This window comes from Podarcis melisellensis (assembly GCF_964234715.1).
Source record: "Podarcis melisellensis genome assembly, chromosome: 5".
Taxonomy (NCBI): domain Eukaryota; kingdom Metazoa; phylum Chordata; class Lepidosauria; order Squamata; family Lacertidae; genus Podarcis; species Podarcis melisellensis.
In genome coordinates, this window is record NC_138537.1 from 79790544 (window position 1) to 79812005 (window position 21462).

A 21462-nucleotide genomic window follows, 5' to 3' on the forward strand; every position below is an offset into this window, starting at 1 on the left:
TATGCCAACAAATGAACTGAACCGAAGGTGCTGAAGCTGAACCATTGAGCTGTGAGCACAATGGCATTCCATTGTTGGTTAGGATTTTCAAGCATACCTGGCAAGTTCCCCTGGTTGGCCATGAACTTGCGTTTGCATATTCTTGCCTTCCATAGTAAGGGAATTTACTGTAAGGGATTTAGTTAATAAAAGGCAACCTTGGTTTCTTTGAACATCTCGAAACTGAAACACTTTTCCATGGCAAAATCCAACTGTTGCCCCAATTCCACAAGGGAGGGCCATGTCTGTCGCTGGCGTATATCTCAACATAAATAAATAATTACAGTGCGGTGCTCAAACAGGTCCTAGTTTGTTGCAAAGCATAGGAGATTGCACTTCCACCAATGGTGATTAGTCAGGTCCGTTATCTGTGAAAAGGATAATGTGGAACACTCCACATGTTCTGGACTATGACGCCCATAATTCCTGGCCACTGGCCATTCTGGCTGAATCTGATAGGACTTGTAGTTCAGAATGTCTGGAGGTTACCAGGCTGTCTACCCTGATTTATGACTATTCTATACTGCCCCTACTGGCTGAAAGGATTATTGCTCCAGCATCACAATTTTCTCTTTAGCACTGGCCACTGGACCACAATGCATTATTATCTCATGACATTCCCTGCCCTCCTGGAAGTCTGATACTATTATTTATTATCTCACATCTCCAGCTTATGATTCAAAAGCTGGATAAGGCAGCAAAATGCAGAACTAGTTCTTTGTAAGCATACTACTCCTTTGGGAATAATAATCCACATCAACTTACTGTATTCGTGCCGTGTTCCCCTCACTTGGCTGCCATTTGGGTTGAACAAGATCTCATGGAAGTTGTGCTCCACCTGAAATGTCTCCTTGATCCATGGATCAGATGTACTTATGGTGCCAGTGTACTTCTTCCTGCTACTCTCTATAGGGAAAATAGGGGTGGTGTCTGCATCGTAGACAGTTAATTCTGCAATGACAGTGCCCTTTAAAAGAGAATAGGTGGGAGGAAATTGCTTGCAGTCACAATATATTATTTCTGGCTTGGCATTTAAGCATTATCCTAGGATGAAAAATATAATGTAAAGTGCTTCAATACGCAACAGATTTACAAGGTCATGTAAGGTCCCATTAGAAAAGAGTACAGTAAAGGTGTCTCCTTGATCTCAATAAGCAGGAATCTGGATTACTGGTTTCAGATTCAGACATGCTTCCTCAAACCAACATTGCATACATGATTAAGCTTGCTGGTGAATAGTTAGCATACAGGTTTTCATTCAGCATTCAGAGTATACAGTGGTCCTTCAATTTTAAATCTCCAGAGCCAGCTGAGGTGGATAAAATGGGGAAAAATGGTTCTGGCCTGTTGGTGGCAGCAAATATCCAAAAACGGTAAATCCCTCTTACGCAAAATCTAGCATCCATAGAAATAAGTTGCCCAGGAAAGAAACACGCCTATAATTTTAAACTTACGTTTCTCATGATAAATCTGTTAGAACTTTTAACAAAAATATGAGATTGCATTAAAGGGAGCTCCAACACAATAGCACTCTGGAGTGTTTAAGATTGAAATGGGGTGGGGTAGGAGAGGGGACACTCCTAAAATCTTTCCCCATTGTCCTATATAAAAGGGTTTCAGATTTCTTCATTTATTTAGGATTGGGGCAAGCTACTAGCTCTGACCCTGACTGCTTTATTTATTGAAGAAAACCTACTGCCATAGCATCCTGAACACCCCAAATTTCATCTGACTGCTTTATCGCAATACAGCTGGGGTAGAGAGAGGAAATGTAGTGCAGGAATGAGAGTCCTTAAAACTTATGATGTACATTCACTGGACTATAGACTGAGTGGGACTTAAGCAGGCTAGTTCCCTCTGTCTCCTTCCATTTTCCATTGATATTTCAGCTGACGCCTTCAATATTCAATGGCTAAACTGCCCTCAAACACAGATTTAATTGAGAAGATTCACACACACTGCCCGGACTTCCAACTGCTTTAGACATATTTCCACAACCCCAGAGCAGACAGTTATGCTGCTAACAGAAAACAATGGAAAAATCCAGGATTTTAACAAAGCTGTAATTGGTGGCTGCATCCTCCTCCTTGACCACCAAACAATAGGCAGCAGGGAGGGAAAGATCTCCTGTAATTTGCATTCAATGTAATGTGACCCTGGAAGTTCCCTCTCCAGAAAATGAGATGAGTTACTCTACTATTTTCTTATCTCAATGACCTCAATGTTCCATATGTTCTGGAAGCTCACAGGGTCCTTTAGAACATTTATTTTCTATTGGTTTACAACCTTATATGCTTCTGCATGTTTTGGAGGTCATCTAAGTGTGTAAACAGCATTACATTGTGACTCATTGGTACTAGAGGGAATTAATGATTAGCATAATATTCTGGGAGAACGTTTTGTATTCATCGGTCGCTTTTGGAAGTGCTCCCATGAACACCCTCAAGAAGAAATGTTTCACTGAAAATTTATCCATGTAACTCTTGGGACGGGCAAGCAAGATTCATGTTTCCTACCAGGTCCTGCTACAGGAAAACTTTACATGGACCCGAATTTTACATTTCCACATGGACGTACTTAAAAGAGCCCTTCAAAACATGCAAAAATCGTGGGAGGAAGTGGAAAGGTTGCAAAGGAGTCTTAAATCACCAACAAGTAGCACATTGCACCATCATGGAGTGTTACCTTTTTCCGGCTGAACTCCACAACTGCATCTGCTGTGTTTGTGTCATTAGGCAAGAAGGGGGGCATGTCATCTTCATCAAAGACAGCTACAAGAAATGGCACCTCCTTAAAGGTTTCCCTGGATCCTTCTGTCACAGTACATTTGGCAATCAGCTCATACTTCTCTCGCTCCTCTCGATCCAGAGGCTGTGCCACGCTGATACTCGCCGTGTCCATGTTGTAAAGAAATGGCACACCTTTATCTAGAACACAGCAAGAATACCGTCTCATTCCATCACTAACAAAGTGGGACCTCTCTGTGATACAACCTTGGGGGTAAAGGATCCTATGCCAGAAGTAGACAATTCACAATCAGCAACACCCAAACTGCAACTCAAATCCAGTCAATTATGTGTTATTTACACCATTCTTCAATCTTAGAACTCTTTATAGAGTTCTGGAAATCGTGCTGGTTATAAAAGACTGGAATTAGGGGTTGAAAGGATTGCCCCTGTTCTATACCTTTATTGTATCTCTGGTTTGCTCTGTCTGGCATTTCATTCCTCCTCATATCATTAGGGAAGACACACTCACCCCCGAGTGATAAAACTACACCTACTGTCTAGTGTGCCTTTGCCACACTAGTGAATGAACTATTAATGGATGAACTGTGGCTCATGGCAAAACTTTCAAAGGGTGTTGCTTTTTTCTGTTAAATTAAGGGATAGTTATTGTTTCTAATGCTTCATTGTTCTATTATATATATATTTAACATTATGCTTATATATCTTTAATGATGGTGTGATGTTTTTAGCTATGATCTTCTTGCCCACTTTGAATATTTTTCAGTGGAAAAGAAAGGGTGAGGGGACTTCTTGCACCCTATATTAAAGCAGGCACATTAAATCTTGAAACAGAGTGAAATGAGGGAGATGAAACTTCAGGGAGCAAGAGAAAGATGCAAGGAAATTTACAAAGCAGGCTCAGGTAGTTTTTGAGGCAGAGGACTGTTCCTTCCTCCTTAGTGGTGGTGCTGAAGGACAGCAGAGAGCAGGTCAAAAATTCGCAGCCAAGGCAAGACATTACTGTACTGCAGGAAGTGCCTCTGCCCTGTTGCAAAGAGTCACTGCTTTGAGACACCCCTGCTCCAGTCTTACAGGAAAGAAAATGTGGAAAGGTTCATTATTCTATTTATCTATTTAAAACGCTTCTTTACCAGCCTTTCCCAGATGGTTAAGGCAGCTCAAAACGTAAGTTACATCATAATGAAGATGAAGAGGAGAACTAGCATTGGTTTGGCTTGGATTTTTAAAATTTGAATCACTGGAAGCCCCTTCCAGAATCCCTTAAGCAAATACCCAGCCACATAAATGTTCCAAGACTTTTGCCGCAATGGTGGGGATGTGAAAGTTCTCTTTCAGGACCATTATAATGTATTAGCCAGAATTCCCATCGATAATTCTTCTTCATATGGAATTTCAACCATCACTGATACAGTGTTTACTTAATGCTTTTCTGAAAATAGTGAAATATTCCTAATTAAACCATGAAGGCCATGAAATCTGTTGCTTAAGGTTTTTTAAAAATTTATGGAATTTGCTGAACCATTGCACATGTGGGGGTGGTATAACTTCTATATCTAATCCAAGTTTCTAAATGTTTTGACCAAGTATTTTCATATGTGGCTTCTACCTATGCAAGTGCATACTTTTGCCCAGCTTCCAACGCCTCCTCCAGAGGCTCATGGGAGCCATACTTGGAAGTATGTTCTAAAGCTATGCAAAAAACCCAAGGAAATAAGGATTTGCAAACAGGATCCCTGCTGCCCAAAGGCCAAGCAGCTGCTTTACCTGCTATCACCTCATAGAAAATGCTTGCATTCTGGCACTGGTTTTGCAGAGGATATGACTGGAGCTGATGGAATACCCCTGGCGGTTTGTTCTCCTTGATGTGAAAAGAAAGGTCCATATTGGAAAAACACAACTGGCTTGGCATCCCATAACTGCAACCTGGCATGGTGGAATTGATAACAGAAAGCTTCACCAATACTTTGGTATAAGATTCATGGCATTCCTTCCCTTGGAAAGGTAGGGGTGAGACGAAAACTTGGAGGATCAGCTTCGATACCGAAATTCCTGGAACTATTAGGGAGGAGACAAGAGAAGCAGGGAAGATTACAAAGAACCCTCATTTTAGCAATTCACCATCATCTATGGTTCTATACCCACCTAGACAAAGCACCCCAAACAGCTGCCCACCATGTAGCTCTATAGTGTTCCAGCTGAGATCACAGGATGGCAGAGTTGGAAGGGATCCTGAGGGATATCTAGCTCAACCCCCTGCAGCCCAATGTGGGACTCGAACCCATGAGACTAAGAGTCTCATGCTCTACTGTTTGAGCTATTTGGCCTCTCCTTCCCCCAAGTGCCACTGAATCACCTTGCCCTGATGGGAGGGAAGACCTTTCAAAGGGTTTTCATGGAACTCCCCCCCCCCCTTTGCAGTCTGTCTTTGCTCTTTTATTAGGCTTTTAATATTTCCATGTATACTGCTTTCTGAGACTGGCCCGAAGAACGACGTAGGAAAAAACCCAATCTTAAATAAAGAATTGTAATTTTCTGTTAACCGCAACAAACAATTAAATCTCTGGTTTGTTCTTGTTCCTCTTTCTGTACAGTTCATTCAGAGCTAGGATTTTGGGTTTACAAGTAAGCTAAACATAACCTTAGAGTGCAGAGAGTTATTATTTCACTAATCTGTCACACGTTCCAAGAATCAATTAGAACAATTCATCCGAGTGTTATCTCCTTGGAGTGAGTGGCTTGAACCAAAGTAGCAGAGAAGGACACATGAGAAGGTAAATGGCCAAGACACTCTGGGCAACCTTCATATAATAAACTGCTACTTGTGAGCATCCTTTGAGGCCTGCTTCTCTGTCTCCACACATTAACCACAAGTAAACAAAACAGAATCACATTATTATTGATGCATCTCTTCTTGTGTCAATCTTTAAAACTAATGTATTTGTGGTATGATATGTTTCTATAGGCAAAGGGCTGACTGGGTGGGAGAAAATTCCTTCCAGTAGCACCTTAAAGACCAACTAAGTTAGTTCTTGGTATGAGCTTTCGTGTGCATGCACACTTCTTCAGATACACAGTATATGTATCTGAAGAAGTATGTGTATCTGAAGATGTGTGCATGCACACGAAAGCTCATACCAAGAACTAACTTAGTTGGTCTTTAAGGTGCTACTGGAAGGATTTTTTTTTGTTTTGACTATGGCAGACCAACACGGCTACCTATCTGTAACTGGGTGGGGGAATAATGTGATGATTAATTTCTTGATCTCGGGGGTAACACCAGGACTGTTTGTTGTTCTTGCAGTTGACTGACATGGTTACCCGTCTTCTTATTGGTGTCTGTGCAATATTTAGGAAGAGATTCCAGAGTACCTTCCATTCAATGAAAAGTTCTACTGATTTGGTAACAATTAGTATCTGGATAAATTCCACCAGATGCAAATGAAGGTAAACATGATACCACACACACACACAGATGTGCAATGAGGACATCTGCTTCATCTGCATGACTTACACAGCATATCGAAGTCCTCCCTATCTAGACTCTTATTGAGGAAAAGAAGTCCAGTTTTCTCTTGGATTTGAAACCAGAGATTGTCTTTACTTCCAGCTCGTGGGATGTGGAGTTGTGGGCACAGCCAAAAATATGTATTCTCCTCCTCCGAATCTTTCAAGGCATGGATCTGCAGCAGGGGGGTTCCGCTGGGTTGGTCAAGGTAGACGTTCTCATGATACTCCCTCCGGGGAAAGTAGAGGCCAAAGGCAACTGGAAAAGATACAGAAATGAAGGAATGCAATATGTACAATGACTAGGTGGACTTTTTTTTTTTAAAAAAAAGCACTTTGCAAAGGCAACACACTTCCCTTCTGTAACTTTCAAGAGATATATTTGTCCAGCTGGTTCTTTGGTTGATCATGCTAGATTAACTACCTCTTCCCTCAAATACCTGCCTCCATATTGAAATCTGCCTCAGAAGTTTTTACAGATCCCACCCCCATCTGGTAGGTGGTGACCGAACACGGGGGCCTTCTATGGAGTCACATTCCAGGTTTGGAACTCGCTCCACAGGAAGCTTCAGCTGTGACTGGGTTTTCTGCCTTTTCTGACACCAGGTGAACCCTTTTTAAAATTTTCTCAGGCCTTTTCGATCTCTGTTTTTATTTTGGATGTCATCTGGTCAACTTGCTTCGTAATGCTTGTTAATTTCAGCATCGTTGTGTCATATTTTTGCACTGGGAGCTCTTCTGGAAACATCCTGAAGGGCAGGGTATTAAAAGCCTAACAAAAATTAAAAAGCTGTACCAGCTGCCGTGTGGTTCAATCCATTGCTCAATAAAATGCGAAAGGAAAGCAATAGTGTAGAAACTGATCTGCCAAACTGGTTTTGTAAAAAAGGGCAGTTTGGTTTACACTAGCTTCATATGCCTAGATGGGCCTAATACTTAAAAAGTGGTGATATGTTCTTATTCTTTAATTTTATAACCATAACTGGTTTTGAATATGTTATTATCTTGAACTGTGCAATAGTCAGATATCAGCAGTGCATGGGGACAACCCAAGACATGTTGCAGCCTCAGGTAGAGGATGTTACCTCCATATTCCATGTAGCACACATAATTTGGCTCTCCAGCAACTCATTGCATTCCCTTCTAGAGCTGATGCAATGTTTATGTTTGTGAATTGTGTTAAAAAGGTAAAAGGTAAAGGTACCCCTGACCGTTAGGTCCAGCCGCAGACGACTCTGGGGTTTTACGCTCATCTAGCTCTATAGGCCGAGGGAACCGGCGTTTGTCCGCAGCCAGCTTCTGGGTCATGTGGCCAGCATGACTAAGCCGCTTCTGGCAAAACCAGAGCAGCGCACGGAAATGCTGTTTACCTTCCAGCCGGAGCGGTACCTATTTATCTACTTGCACTTGACATGCTTTCAAACTGCTAGGTTGGCAGGAGCTGGGACCAAACAATGGGAGCTCACCCCGTGGCGGGGATTCGAACCACCGACCTTCTGATCGGCAAGCCCTAGGCTCTGTGGTTTAGACCACAGCACCACCCACATCCCTTATTGTGTTAAATGTTTATCCTCTACAAATGTTTTTGTTAACTATGTTTATCTATATCATAAGAAAGAAAGCACTGGTGGTCATATTGGTTCACTCTCTTTGCTAATTGAAGTTCCTGTACTTTATTGTTAAAATGGACAATTTAATAAAAATGTATGGGGGCGGAATTGCACATGCTATCTAAATGATAACATTTTAAAAACAGAAAGGGAGGGGAGGAACAAATTAGCTGATCAATCTCAGCTGCCCATAACTGACCACTTGCCCTCTGGAGTCATTTATCCATCCCAAACACCTCCCTTATATTAAACCTTTCTCAATTTTCAAGCAATTTCCAGTGGCTAATGCATGAACCCACACTGTATCAAATCAACACTGACCTATTTGACATACCTACACTATAGACCTAAACTGATTTAACAGTAATTTCAAAATCATATGCAATAAAACTGCACAGAAAAGGTCAAAATGTTTTTTTAATCAAGTCTATGCTGAAAGCAACGGATCACTCTCAGTACCATTTTTTATTTCCCTCCCTGGTACTAAGCACTTTATTTAATTAGAGCTTAATCAGAACCCATTTCCTACAGTTTCATTCTCAGCAGGCAGCTCTGAAGTGTGGTTCTATATTTCCTTCTCTCAGACAGCTGCCTTTCCACATTGTTCACAAATATGAACAGGTCTACAACTGTTAAAGAAGGAGCACTGATAAAGGCAGGTATGGAGAGTTAAAATATGCAGCAAAGGAGCCTTGCTTTATGCAGTTTTTTTGTTTGGTCTGAATGAATCCAGGACCAGGAGTGTAGACATCAAAAGCATTGATACCTGAACTCTCAGATGCTTCTCTGCTTCATATAAAGGAAACAAACGGACAAATATGAAATAAAACAATATGTTACCTCAGGAACTATGGCACTGCAATCTAACTTGAGCCAACAACACTGCAATTTAAACCTATGCTTGGAAAGGAAGGCAGAGGCATCCTGCAAGATTTGTTCTACTGCTAAAACAATATTCTCCACAAACATATTTTCTAAGAAATGCAGGTACTGGGATTCACCCCACCCATGGCAAAGTCTTTATGGCCCCACATCAGAGACTCTTGTTAGTCCCACACTTGCTGTGCTCATCAGTGCTCTTCACTCACACATTCCCTGGGGGGGGGGGGATGCTACTGTGCTGATTCTGAGGTCTTCACACCATTTATTTTTATTTATTATTAACTTTACACAAGGTTTGAGCTTCTGCGAAGGAGCTCAATACATGGTTCTCCTGCCTCTCCATTTTATTTTCGCAACCATCATGTGAGGCAAGTTAGGCTGAGAGACTGCGACTGGCCCAAGGCCACCCAGTGGGCTTTATGACTGAGCAGGGATTTCAACCCTGATCTCCCAAGGTCCTAGTTCAACACTCTAACCAATACACCACACTGGGATCACACCATACCATTTACATCACACAATTTGCACCGGAACCCTCTTAACTAACCTTAAGTGCTTTCTCATTGAACTCATTTTTTTTGCAACCTCTCTCCCTAGGTCCATAGGCTAATATGAACATCGTGAGGTATTTGTTTGTCTTCCCCCATAAATTCCCTTTCCCTTCAATGAACACAAATCTAGATGCAAGGTGAGCAGAGATGCCTGAGTCTAAGAGTTGCTCCTAGTGAGCATCCTTAATTTCAACATCCCAGACTCCCTGAAAATAGCGACATCATCTATGACATTGTAGTATATGTCAGGCATGGAGAACCTCAGACCTCTCTATATCTGACCCTCTAAACTCTCCCCATCTATAAGCCCTCTTTCAAGTCTGCAACCTCCACTGACCCTGTTTGAGTGTTTTTGCCTGGCTGGAATGCATCCTTGAACTAATGCCTCTTCCTTGCCTGTGTGGAGGACAGAGAGGGGTGCGAGAGTGTGTTAAGAACTAGGCTACTGTTCGAAGCTAAGATTTGTGCTAGTTGTTCTGCTCACTTTTATCTCTGGCCTCACCCAGCCCTAGCCTGTGTCCCCCACCCCACCCATCCCCTTGAAAGGAATGAAGCTCTCTGGCTAAAAATAATAATTCCCTACCCCTAGTATACATTGGGACATGGGTGGCACTGTGGGTTAAACCACAGACCCTAGGACTTGCCAATCAGAAGGTTGGCGGTTCGAATCCCTGTGACGGGGTGAACGCCCGTTGGTGGTCCCTGCTTCTGCCAACCTAGCAGTTCGAAAGCATGTCAAAGTGCAAGTAAATAGGTACCACTCTGGCGGGAAGGTAAACAGCGTTTCTGTGTGCTGCTCTGGTTTGCCAGAAGCGGCTTAGTCATGCTGGCCACATGACCCGGAAGCTGTACGCCTGCTCCCTCAGCCAATAAAGCGAGATGAGCGCCACAACCCCAGAGTCGGCCAGGACTGGACCTATTGGTCAGTGATCCCTTTACCTTTACCTTAGTATACATAGAATGTTAACTATGGTACCAAGAGAGGCGGTACACTGAAAAGCCAGCAGCTTTTGTGCCTAATAGGCCTCTCTTTCCAAAGCAGCTAAAAAACAACCAGGATAAAGTTTCTTTAGCCACAGCATTCCCTAAATTAGAGCCCACTACTTCAGCTCTTGTCCACATACAAAGTACAGTGTATACCCACTTCCTTCTGAATAGACAAACACAGGACTGCACTTTTAGCTATCTCTTATTGTTGGACTCGCTTAATCCAAGACCCGACAGAATGCTGTGCATTGCAGGTACGCATCTCTATTTGGAAACATTACATAATTCCTTTGAAATATTGTCATGATTCAGGAGACCACCGCCAGATCTAGCAATGAATCACTGTAGCACAATTTACGGCTGCCTTTGTGATTTGTTCTAATGTATCATACATTAAACTGATAATCTAGGACAGTAATAAAGGAGGTGAACATTTATTAATAATTTCTTGCTGAAGGGTCTGACAAGTTGCAAAATTAAAACTAACAGCTCCTAAGAGAATGCCCTTGTTGTTTTCCACCTTTCCTCAATAATTTATTGCTGCCATTTTATTTTGCACCTCACTACTCTGTGGAGTTTTTCTCACGAATCAAACTTAAAAGGCACCTATTTTTTCATGTCTTTAATCAACTAGCAATAAAGGTAAAGGTAAGGGGACCCCTGACCATTAGGTCCAGTCGTGGCCGACTCTGGGGTTACGGCACTCATCTCGCTTTATTGGCCAAGGGAGCTCGCGTACAGCTTCCGGGTCATGTGGCCAGCATGACTAAGCCGCTTCTAGCGAACCAGAGCAGCACATGGAAATGCCGTTTACCTTCCTGCCAGAGCGGTACCTATTTATCTACTTGCACTTTGATGTGCTTTCGAACTGCTAGGTTGGCAGGGACAGGGACCGAGCAACGGGAACTCACCCCATCACAGGGATTCAAACCACTGACCTTCTGATCAGCAAGTCGTAGGCTCTGTGGTTTAACCCACAGCACCACCTGCGTCCCTTCCAACTAGCAATAGTCAAATGCAAATTTACTTATCACAAGTACAGTGGTACCTCGGGTTAAGAACTTAATTCATTCTGGAGGTCTGTTCTTAATGTGAAACTGTTCTTAACCTGAGGTACCACTTTAGCTAATGGGGCCTCCTGCTGCCACCATGCCACTGCCACACAATTTCTGTTCTCATCCTGAAGCAAAGTTCTTAACCCAAGGTACTATTTCTGGGTTAACAGAGTCTGTAACCTGAAGCGTCTGTAACCCGAGGTACCACTGTATGGCTCTACCCATTTTCTCTTGCTACCCCTATGGCATGGATCTCTCCTCAAAATCTACCTTTCTTGCAAGGGGCCTCTTCCCAGGTCATGCCTCTCATTGCCCTTCCTTCACACCCTTCCTTGAGGGTCCTTGCACTCTGACGACAATGCTTGAGGTTTGAGTGTGTGTAAAGACTACCGTACTGTAAAAGGGTAAATTCACTGTTTCACTCACTTTGACTCTGGCCCCCACCCGCCACTGGCTTGTAACCAAGTGACAAATGCATGCAGCTGCATTTGCCCACATTCACCCTTTGGCATCCTTGTCTCTCCCCTACCTCCTTCCTCACAGGGTGTCAAAAAAGAGGGCAAAACACGACGTAGATTTACATGCACTACTTTACATGTACAGTTGCAAATTTAGAAACCATTGCCGCAATTTAAATTTCACAGAAGGCAAGCCGATTAATTTCCATTCAGATCAGCACAAATCAATTGCAGTATTCAATTAATTCACACCCCGCCCCAGATAACCCCAAATTAATAAGGACCTATCCAATTAAGTTACCCCCGATTAATTGCCCACCCAGATCCTGCTCCAAAATCATTTCCTCTTCAATTGCTTCCCCCAGTCGTCAGTCATCATTATCCTGCTCCATAAATTAAATTCCAAAGAAGTAATAAGATGCCTGGGTGCACAATTCTGTTTGGAGTGGGAGTCTTAACAAAAGACAAGGAGGGTGGGGTTTATGGCTTTAAAAAGCAATTAATAAGTTGGCCTGCTCTTGCTTTCCCCGCTGCGGCACAGTGCAAGTCAAGTTAATTCCATCCCCAAATCACCTCCTGACCAGCGCCTTATGCTGTGTATACTGACTGCAACCCCATATCAAGCCCCACTTTTTTTCTGTGAAATAAGCATTCATAGAAATAGAGCATCATGAAGTCTCCACCCTCCTCCTAACAGCAGTCAGTAAGGTTGAGGTGGAAGGGCATTGGGGGTGGGGCAACTGATGGTAATTATTATTTTTTTGGTCACACTTTTTTATATCTAGATATGGGTCCTTACCATGAGTGTCCCTCTGCAAAAAGATGGATTCAAATCAGCTTACAAAAACAAACATTTAAAAAACAAGAGTAAACCAAGCCTGAGGGCTGGCTTGTGATATTTGTATTGATTTGTAAGCTGTGCATGAAATTTTCCAGGCTGCAGAGCGGGGTACAAGTGCTCTGAAAAATTAATTACTTGGGGCAAACTAAATTATCGTACTTATGTACACAATTTATTTGCATCATTTGTCAATATGAAATATTATAAATAAATAAACACACACAGAGACGGGAGGTAATTAAATATGAAGCTGAAAGAAAACCTTCATTGGCTGAGTCTATCAGGGATCTCTTCAATCATTTGTGTCTAAATGAACACTGAGTGAATATTGGCCTGAAATGACAACTTATTTTAGGAATGTTTATTGATTACGATTTGTTTCTGTTATTTCTAGACTTTTATTTTTTTCTTCAGTTTTCATTTGATAATTTTTTTCCACCAAAAAACCTTTCAAGCTCACAAAACCAGGCTTAACTTCAGTTGCTGGGGTGGAGGTGGAGGGGAGATTCTTGGTTACAAACTAGGAGGGCAAAAGATTTCCCCCTAACGATATACTTTACACTGTGCAAACAAGGCCTCTTTATGACATTTATTTAAACTACATTTGCTGTATTTTCAGAAAACAGCATTTCTATCACAAAATAACAAGTTCCATTTCTTATTCCTAGGATTTCACCACATCTTATTGATAACAGGTCGTATTATTTATTATATCCTTATTTATTCTGATTGTGAAGCCGGGGCTCTCTCTCTTTTTAACACATAGAAAAGATAACGAGGTTACCAGACAAACATGATGCTTGCTATTAATAACCCACTATTTGTGGTTAAGTATCATATTTCAGTAATCAATAAGAGCGGTGGTGGAAGCGAGAGTTCTTAAGATGGCTACAGTTATTAATGATGATTGACAGTTGTTCAATTGCAAATATTTAACTACTTGATGTTTCACAATCCTAGCATAAAATCATGGAAGTGGGCAGGCATGAGCTGTTGGCGGTCTCTGAAGGGAATCCCCCACAAAATTGATTTCCTATCTGCTTCCTTGAGCTTATGTAGAAAATGAGTAGCAGAGGGGTTTTTTGTCTACAAAGAGATGTTCAATGTTCCAAAACACTGCTTTGCACATAGATACAGAATATATATTTACTTTACTATTCAATATTCTGCCAGTACTGAAATAATTCAACACATATAACTAAGGAGCCTCTTATGAGCATACTACAAGCTGTTGGCATCCATTTGTCTCGAGAGACAATGGAGTATGCTTCCAGGGGTGAAGTCAAAACCACTGTGTTAGCAGCACTGAAGTGACATCCCCCAGGGCACAAGCCTAGGCAGTATGTATTGAGCTCCTGGGCTGCCCAAACAACAAGCCCCCCCCCGGCCTTGTTGATGTGGTCCAAAGGAATGCAGAGCAATACTTGGCTGCAGGAGTTGCCGGAAGGAGGGGCAGAAGATGCCATCCAACCGTCGTAGGGACTCCACTCTGGATTTGTGTAGGATTTATTGCTTAAAAGTACTTAATTATGTCCCCCTCCCCCATTCACAGTGGGAAAGCAAGATTTCATCCGCCCCACTGGTCACCTTTAAGTGGGCAGAGCATCAGAATACAACATGGACATGTCCTGTTACCAAATTTTATGAGAGAACTTTAGGTGTAAAAATGATGGTCCAATCCAACAGGGGGGGGGAACTACTCACACAAAATGGTGGGTGGCTGTGAATGCTCTTCTTGTGTGCAACTCTAATAATAATGTGTTCAAGGCTACTTCAAGGGGAGAGAGTAAGAATAGAGCACTTGATTCAGAATGGAGGGCTTGGTTTAAATCTCCCCCCAGTGATGATGACCAGTATTGAAAAAAGATTTGGGCAGAATGCTAGGTTGGTCTTTCAGCCCACTCAAACATGAGCACAACCCACCACCACCCTTTTCCACCGACATTTTGGAACAGGGCATCCAAAGGCAGAATAAGTGCTCACAGAAGATGACAGTTTGGCATCCCAGAAATAGAAAAGTCACTGTCTACTCCCTGTTACCATAATTCACAGCTACCTTTTCTTTTCTTTTTCATAGGGTACAGAAGTCCTCCATCTGTGTTGCTTGGTCTCTAATGGGCTCATTCACACAAACAAAAGACTCCAGTTGACTCTGCATTCAACAAATGATAATCACATATGAAGTAACTGATCCATCACCTTCACACACTTCTCTCCAAGTTCACTGATGACATAGACAGCATTATTACGATGTCACAATTGCATGTAACTGCTAAGCCTCACCTTCATATATGGGGCAAGGCAAGGACACAGAGCTGGTTGGGATGAATTTCTCTGCTTCTGTATAGGTCCCTTGAAAGCATTGCAACCATGCATGAACATCTGGTGAGACTTTGGATAACAAGAGGAGGAAGAGGGGGGGAGGAGAAGAAGGATCTGAGAAGCACTGTGTTGGGGTTCTCTTTCTACCATTTCAGCCCCGGTTTGAAGTGATTATTTGCATCTTCATGAATAAATACAGCAATACTATCTCCCCAGAGACTTCACATACCTTGCTAGGGAATCTCTCTTAAGTGCGTAACTGACGAGATAATATACGACACTGCAATTAGCGAAAAAGGAAACGGAAACACTCTCAAGCATTATCTGCTTCTCGTTCTTTAATATTAATGCTAACTGTCTGTGAAAGTTGTATTAACAGTAATTCACAGAGAATTACCTGTTGAGCTAAACCATGGGATGAAGCTGAATCACTTGGTAGCCAGATTGGAGTGTAGTGCTACTTATACTTATCCCCCAAAGCTGCTGCTTCCTGTCCCTTTCTCTTAGTCAGCAGCAACAGACATCAAGTCATACAAGTTAGCTGCTACTGTACTTTTCCTAAGTGCAACACAGTCACTTTGAAATATAAGCTGACCATAGGAATCAAACAAGGGGGTCCCTGCAAAAATATGATGCATGGGATCATGTTGTTCTAATAAGAGCAAGTCAGTGGTGAAATTGAGAAGGGGCTGTTAGGTATGTCGTACCTGTGAGATTTTGACCAGCTTCGGCCCATCTGAAGCTGATACAGGCTCGTCTTATCTTGAGCCCAAGCAGAGTAGTCCACACAGCAGAAGGATAAGCAGTATGTGCCACATTCTTAACTTTATTTCCACTCTATGCTGAGAGACTACAAACATGCATCTTGCCTCTGTGAGAGCAGAGAAGCAACTATCTCTCTAACAAAGAAACCGAGAGAACACTGAAAAACAGGAAACCAGTGTACGTCACATCCAGTCTCCCATTCCCGTGGGAATCCAACAGTAACTCTGACTGTGGAATGCAAAACAATGTCTTGTGACTGCAGTTGCTGCTCAGTGAGGGAAATAGAAACCAACAGTACCAGCTCAAGATCTGAAGGCAGTTAGGGAGTTATCTCAGCAAGCTACCGGTATATGCTGTCATTTGTTAGTTTTACTAAAAAAAAAACACCTAGATTGGATTTGTTTTAAAGGGAGATGGGGCACCCCTTTTTAAAACAAAAATCTAAATATGTTCAGATGGGCTGCAGGTACTCAACAAGAAAGGTACTCACTATATGAACAGAGGCTACTACTATTGATTATCAACTTTTATGTATTTTTTTTAAAGCATATCCAAAGTTGGTGGGGTATTTGTAGTTGAGTTAAAGATGATGTGATAGAGCTAAAAGAGCAAAATAGCCTGAAGGTTCCCACCATCATACAGCCTGCTTAGGCCACTGGAACAAATACGGTGGTCCAGATCTCCAACTATTTCAATTTCCAACTCTCCTTTAGGCCATTTTTTACAAAACAGGTCTATATACCAAAGATGGTTCCTACCTGAAGATGGTCTCTGGCCATAGCTGTCAACTTACAGATTTGAAAATAAGTGACCAGCAGCCTCGAAAATAAGGGATCAGCAGCCAAAATAAGGGATCAACAATTCCTTTGATAAAATACATGTTTTGTTGTGTGCAAATGGCTTTAGATACCTATTGGGTCCATAAATTACCATATAGCATATATTCAACACAAAAAAGCAACAATTTGTTGTTGACAAAGGATAGCTGGACATAGAAAGGGCCCCATTACCTTCAGTAGCATATTTAAGGGACATCATCAATAAGGGACAGCAGCGCGACATGGCGCTGGGATAAGGGACTGTCCCGCCAAATAAGGGACGCTTGACAGCTATGTCTCTGGTTTGTGCCCTATATCATAAGCTACACTCAAATGATAGTACTTAGGGCCTTGTCTCCCACATTACCTCAGAGCTGTGCCTCTCCTCCCAGGAGTGATACTGGTTTCAGAATCATCTTCATTATAGCTACCTCCCATTTGAAACAAGGCACCAGGGGTCTCAGGCAGCCAGGTCCATGAGGTCAGCATTCAAAAGCCTTCAAAAGCTTTCTTTTTTTTAAGTTCCAAGGAACTGTCTCTGGAGTGTAGTTATCTGACAGAACACAGCACAAGGAAACATCTGAGCTTAGAAACAAGAGAACTGTGCAGTCCATGAACTTGACTGACTGAACTCAGGGAACTTCTCTGACCCAAATGAGATAAATCTTAGGCAGAATTCCTAAATATCAGAAGTGGTTAACCTGTGGCTTCTCCAGATTTTGTTGGACTGCAGTTCCCCCCCATCTCTGGCTATTAGTCATGTTGGCTTGATAGAGTAATAGAGTTCAACAACATCTGGAAGGCCACAGGTTAGACGCCCCTACTAAATATATTTTCTGGGTGAAACTCAGACTTCCAGGGAGTTTGAAGAGAGCTGTTGGAGCTGTGATTAATGTTCAGCACTTGGACAAAGCGTAGGAACACTTTTAAGCGTTGCGAAATTTTTGTAACACTTCACCAAAAGCACTTCCTCCTCCCCATCAAACACAAAAATCAAAACTCATGGAAATTCAGCTCAGCTCTAAGCACGGAATAAAAAGTGTTTGCACTATCCCACTGCCTCACACAAAACTGGCAATACAGGAGGTACTTTTTTCAATCTTTTCCTTATTTTCAAAACGTAGTTGGAACAGTAGTTACTCTTTTATATATGAAAAAAAAAAATCAGTGAAAGCCTCTGCTGGCAGCTGAAAACTGCTAAAGAACTGAGCGATAAACATAACTATGCACCTCTCACGTGAAAGTCCTTTCATTATGAAGAACTGCTATTCCCTTTTCAAACATTCAATGGGGTTGTGAAGGCACAATTCTATTTTTCAATCCACAAAGTAAACTGATGCAATCAGTTTGTGCCACAGGTCTAAAACTGGCATGAGACATCCAACTTTACATTTATCAACTGCAAACATATTCACGGTGGAAAGAACTCTGTAGAAAAAGGCACAAATTCCCCATGCCCATGAAGTTGCAGCCAGGATTGATACTCAACCCGTCTTAAAAAACCAAGCTTGAACTTCAAAAACATTGGCTGAGGACCCTGGGTTATCACTTGTATACTTGCCAAAAAACAAACGAACAAACAAAAACACCCTTTGTATGAAGTGCAACAAATTCTATATTTTTTTCATTAATTTGCTCAGAAATATGATTTATGTGCATTGCTTACTGTTTAATTACTTTGTTTTCTAGAAGTTCCTTCCTGCTTGTTTGTAAGGAAATAGTCAATTAAGAATCTAATGAATCCTCTCCTGTGACAGAATTAATTTGGGAAGCTGTGACCTCATGTAAAGAGGCATCAAAGCTGGTTAATATGTAACACAGAGACACTCCGGGCAGACTGATGATCATTACATGAAGCATCTTTGATCGGCTGTAGTTTCCAGCAAAACAAGGGAAAACATGCGCTCTGCTCCAGCTCTGGCAAAAAAACACTGTACATCGGAAATGTACGGTAATGTTAAGAGCAGACGGTGTTACTAAGATATGGCAAAGATGATGGAATGTAATCCCTGAAGAGGAAAGTACTGCAATTTTCCACCTTTGATTTCAGACACATGGTAAGAACATCACTAGACCTCCAACAACTCAACTTGGAACAAATCAGACATAGCTCAGAGCCTCACATAAAGGGAAGCTGAAATCTCAGTTGAATGTCTATGGATCAAGATGGGGTGTCTTTATGTAACTTATTTATACTTGAATTATGTTGTTGTTGTTTAGTCGTTCAGTCATGTCTGACCCTTCATGATCCCATGGACCAGAGCACGCCAGGCACTCCTGTCTTCCACTGCCTCCTGCAGTTTGGTCAAACTCATGCTTCAAGAACACTATCCAACCATCTCGTCCTCTGTTGTCCGCTTCTCCTTCTGCCCTCCATCTTTCCCAACATCAGGGTCTTTTCCAGGGAGTCTTCTCTTCTCAGGAGGTGACCAAAGTATTGGAGCCTCAGCTTCACGATCTGTCCTTCCAGTGAGCACTCAGGGCTGATTTCCTTAAGAATGGATAGGTTTGAAAACTTGGTGATTTGTGGGGAAATGAATCACTTGGCATGATTTGTAGACCCAGCAAATTCCATTTCAAATGGGATACCTAACAACCTTGCTGAATACTCAGTTGCCACCGGGTTGCACAAGAGCCCTCTTTGCATGTTACTCATGTGAAAGGGCAACGCAGATTCAATGGGGCTGTGCATTCAGCCTCAACCCTGGAGATGGTTTTACTCCTTGCAGCCCTCACAGGTTGATTTAGAGAGGTTTCCCAGATGATTAAGAACCCTAAACCCTAAAGCATATTGGAGAGTCTATGTCAGACTTTCTCAACCTGTGGGTCCCCAGATGTTGTTGAACTACAACTCCCATCACCCCTAGCTAGCAAGGCCAGAGCTCAGGGATGATGGGAGTTGTAGTCCAACAACATCTGGGGACCCACAGGTTGAGAACCGCTGGTCTATGTAGAGAAAAGGTTGTCTCCTTTGGTATGTTATCTCTCAAAAGATGAGGGGCTGGAATGGACTGTACTACCTCAGGGTGTTGGCCTAAAGATGTACAGTACTTGGATAGCTCAGTTGTGTAGAGCGGGTGCTGATAACACCAAGGTTGCAGGTTCGATCCCCATATGGGACACTTGCATACTCCTGCATTGCAGGGGGTTGGACAGATGACCCTCAGGATCCCTTCCAACTCTACTATTCTATGAAATTCCCTTCATAGTTCTGTTTATCTTTCTGAGTGAGTACCATGAGAAAAGGGCATAGACCTCTAGGCCAACTAGGTCAAACACCAGGGCCTCTACAGAGACCAATGAGACTGCTATGGACTGCACAGTGCAAATGAAGCTCCCCCATGTCCTGCGAGCCTCTGCCTCCCATACCTCAGAAGGTCCCATCCCCATTGGGCCCTGAAATCCACCACTGAATTTTGCATCCTTCCAGAATTTAGAAGTGCCCTTGAGTGCATAAAGAAACTTAATGTGAATCACCAATGCCTTTTAATAGTCTTTAAAATATTCTGATCTACCAAAAAACAAACAAACGAAGCAACCCTTTCTGTGGAGGACTAAATGCAAAACCACACCATACATTTAAAGCACACTGAAAGCACATGGCGTCTCCCACAGAATCTTGGGAACTGCAGTTTCCCACTCACGGAGCTATGATTCACAGTACCCTTCGCAAGCCACAGTTCCCAGGGTTCTTCGGGGGGAAATCAGAAGTTTAAAATGTTCAACTGGATGTGCTCTTAAATACGAGGTGTGGATCTGCCCTAAGCTGACAGAGTAATCGCTTCTACAATGCGCAGCAGTATTGACTCAAGTCTTGTTAATAACATTTACATGAGTTAATGATATACGATCTGTGAGCGCCTGATGCTGTAGCACTGTGAGCAGGTGTGACACAAATGCAAGAACAGGAAACAAACAACAGTATCCTGTTTTTATTTTGATTGTGTTCTGTTTTATATATTAGAAGCTGTTTTATATAGAGATTTTTACAAAGTAATAAATAGTTACAATTCAAGTATTTCTGTAAAAAAAAAAAGGCAAACTGATCCCCCAGACCAACCAGGAAGCATTTTTCGAAGAGAAGCAACAAACAGTGTTTACTATATGATAACTTTAACAGAGTCCCTTAGTTCTCCCGCATGGATAATATATGTGGAAAACAAAGTGGAAACTCAATTCCATCTGCTAATCATGTAGAGGGAAACTTAGTAAATCAGTGTTCAGCAGCCCTTGTTATGTCCACAAAATACTAGCACCTGTCCTGTCCCTTCATGCTCATTTCTCTCACCTCTTCCTTTTTTTTTATTTTGTACTTTCCTTTGAGCTAACTGTGAAGACACACTGCAGCACAAAGAACTCTGGCAACCATACCAACCAATAACTGAGCCTTCTGAACCACCAGTGAAACAGATATGCCTCACAAGGTTGTTATGTGCAATCTGGGCTACTGAACGCGTTTCAAGATAGTGTTTCAAGCTTGGGGTTCCATGTGATAAGTTGCATTTCTTAGGGGCAAATCTTGCTTATCTGTGTTTGGGGTCAGCAAATCAGTATATTTTTTGTTGTTTTTGCATTTGCATACCTATAAATCTATTCCATGGCATTTCTGCATTAAACTGAAATTGTTATTGAGTAAAGGAAATGTATCAAAATAGGTTTAAAATGCACTTAGAAATTATTCTTCTGAGCCAAAAATAGTTTAAAAACAGTATGCAAAGACAAGGTTCCCTTTGTCGTTTTTTTTTTATTTAAAAATGTTCCAATATTTGGGAACACCAGCAAATAATTAAGTTCCAACCTGCACATTAGTCCAGGAAGCGTGAATCAAGTCACTTTGCAATAGAATTCCCAAAGTTCATATTCTTCAAACATCCCTAATC

At 42.0% G+C, this 21462-nt stretch overlaps 1 protein-coding gene across 3 annotated transcripts in view; it reads right to left on the reverse strand.

Moving 5' to 3' along the window:
• RET (ret proto-oncogene) overlaps positions 1-21462 on the reverse strand; it is a 110014-nt gene that overhangs the window by 40689 nt on the left and 47863 nt on the right. For 2 of the 3 annotated variants that reach the window (XM_081913499.1, XM_081913501.1), the window contains 4 exons: positions 6301-6552; positions 4554-4844; positions 2725-2966; positions 805-1006 (listed from right to left, as the gene is read on the reverse strand). In XM_081913499.1, the coding sequence (XP_081769625.1) occupies positions 805-1006; positions 2725-2966; positions 4554-4844; positions 6301-6552 (987 nt within the window). Of the gene's footprint in view, positions 1-804; positions 1007-2724; positions 2967-4553; positions 4845-6300; positions 6553-14733; positions 14830-21462 lie in introns of all 3 variants that reach the window. The other variant, XM_081913500.1, reaches the window with a different exon arrangement.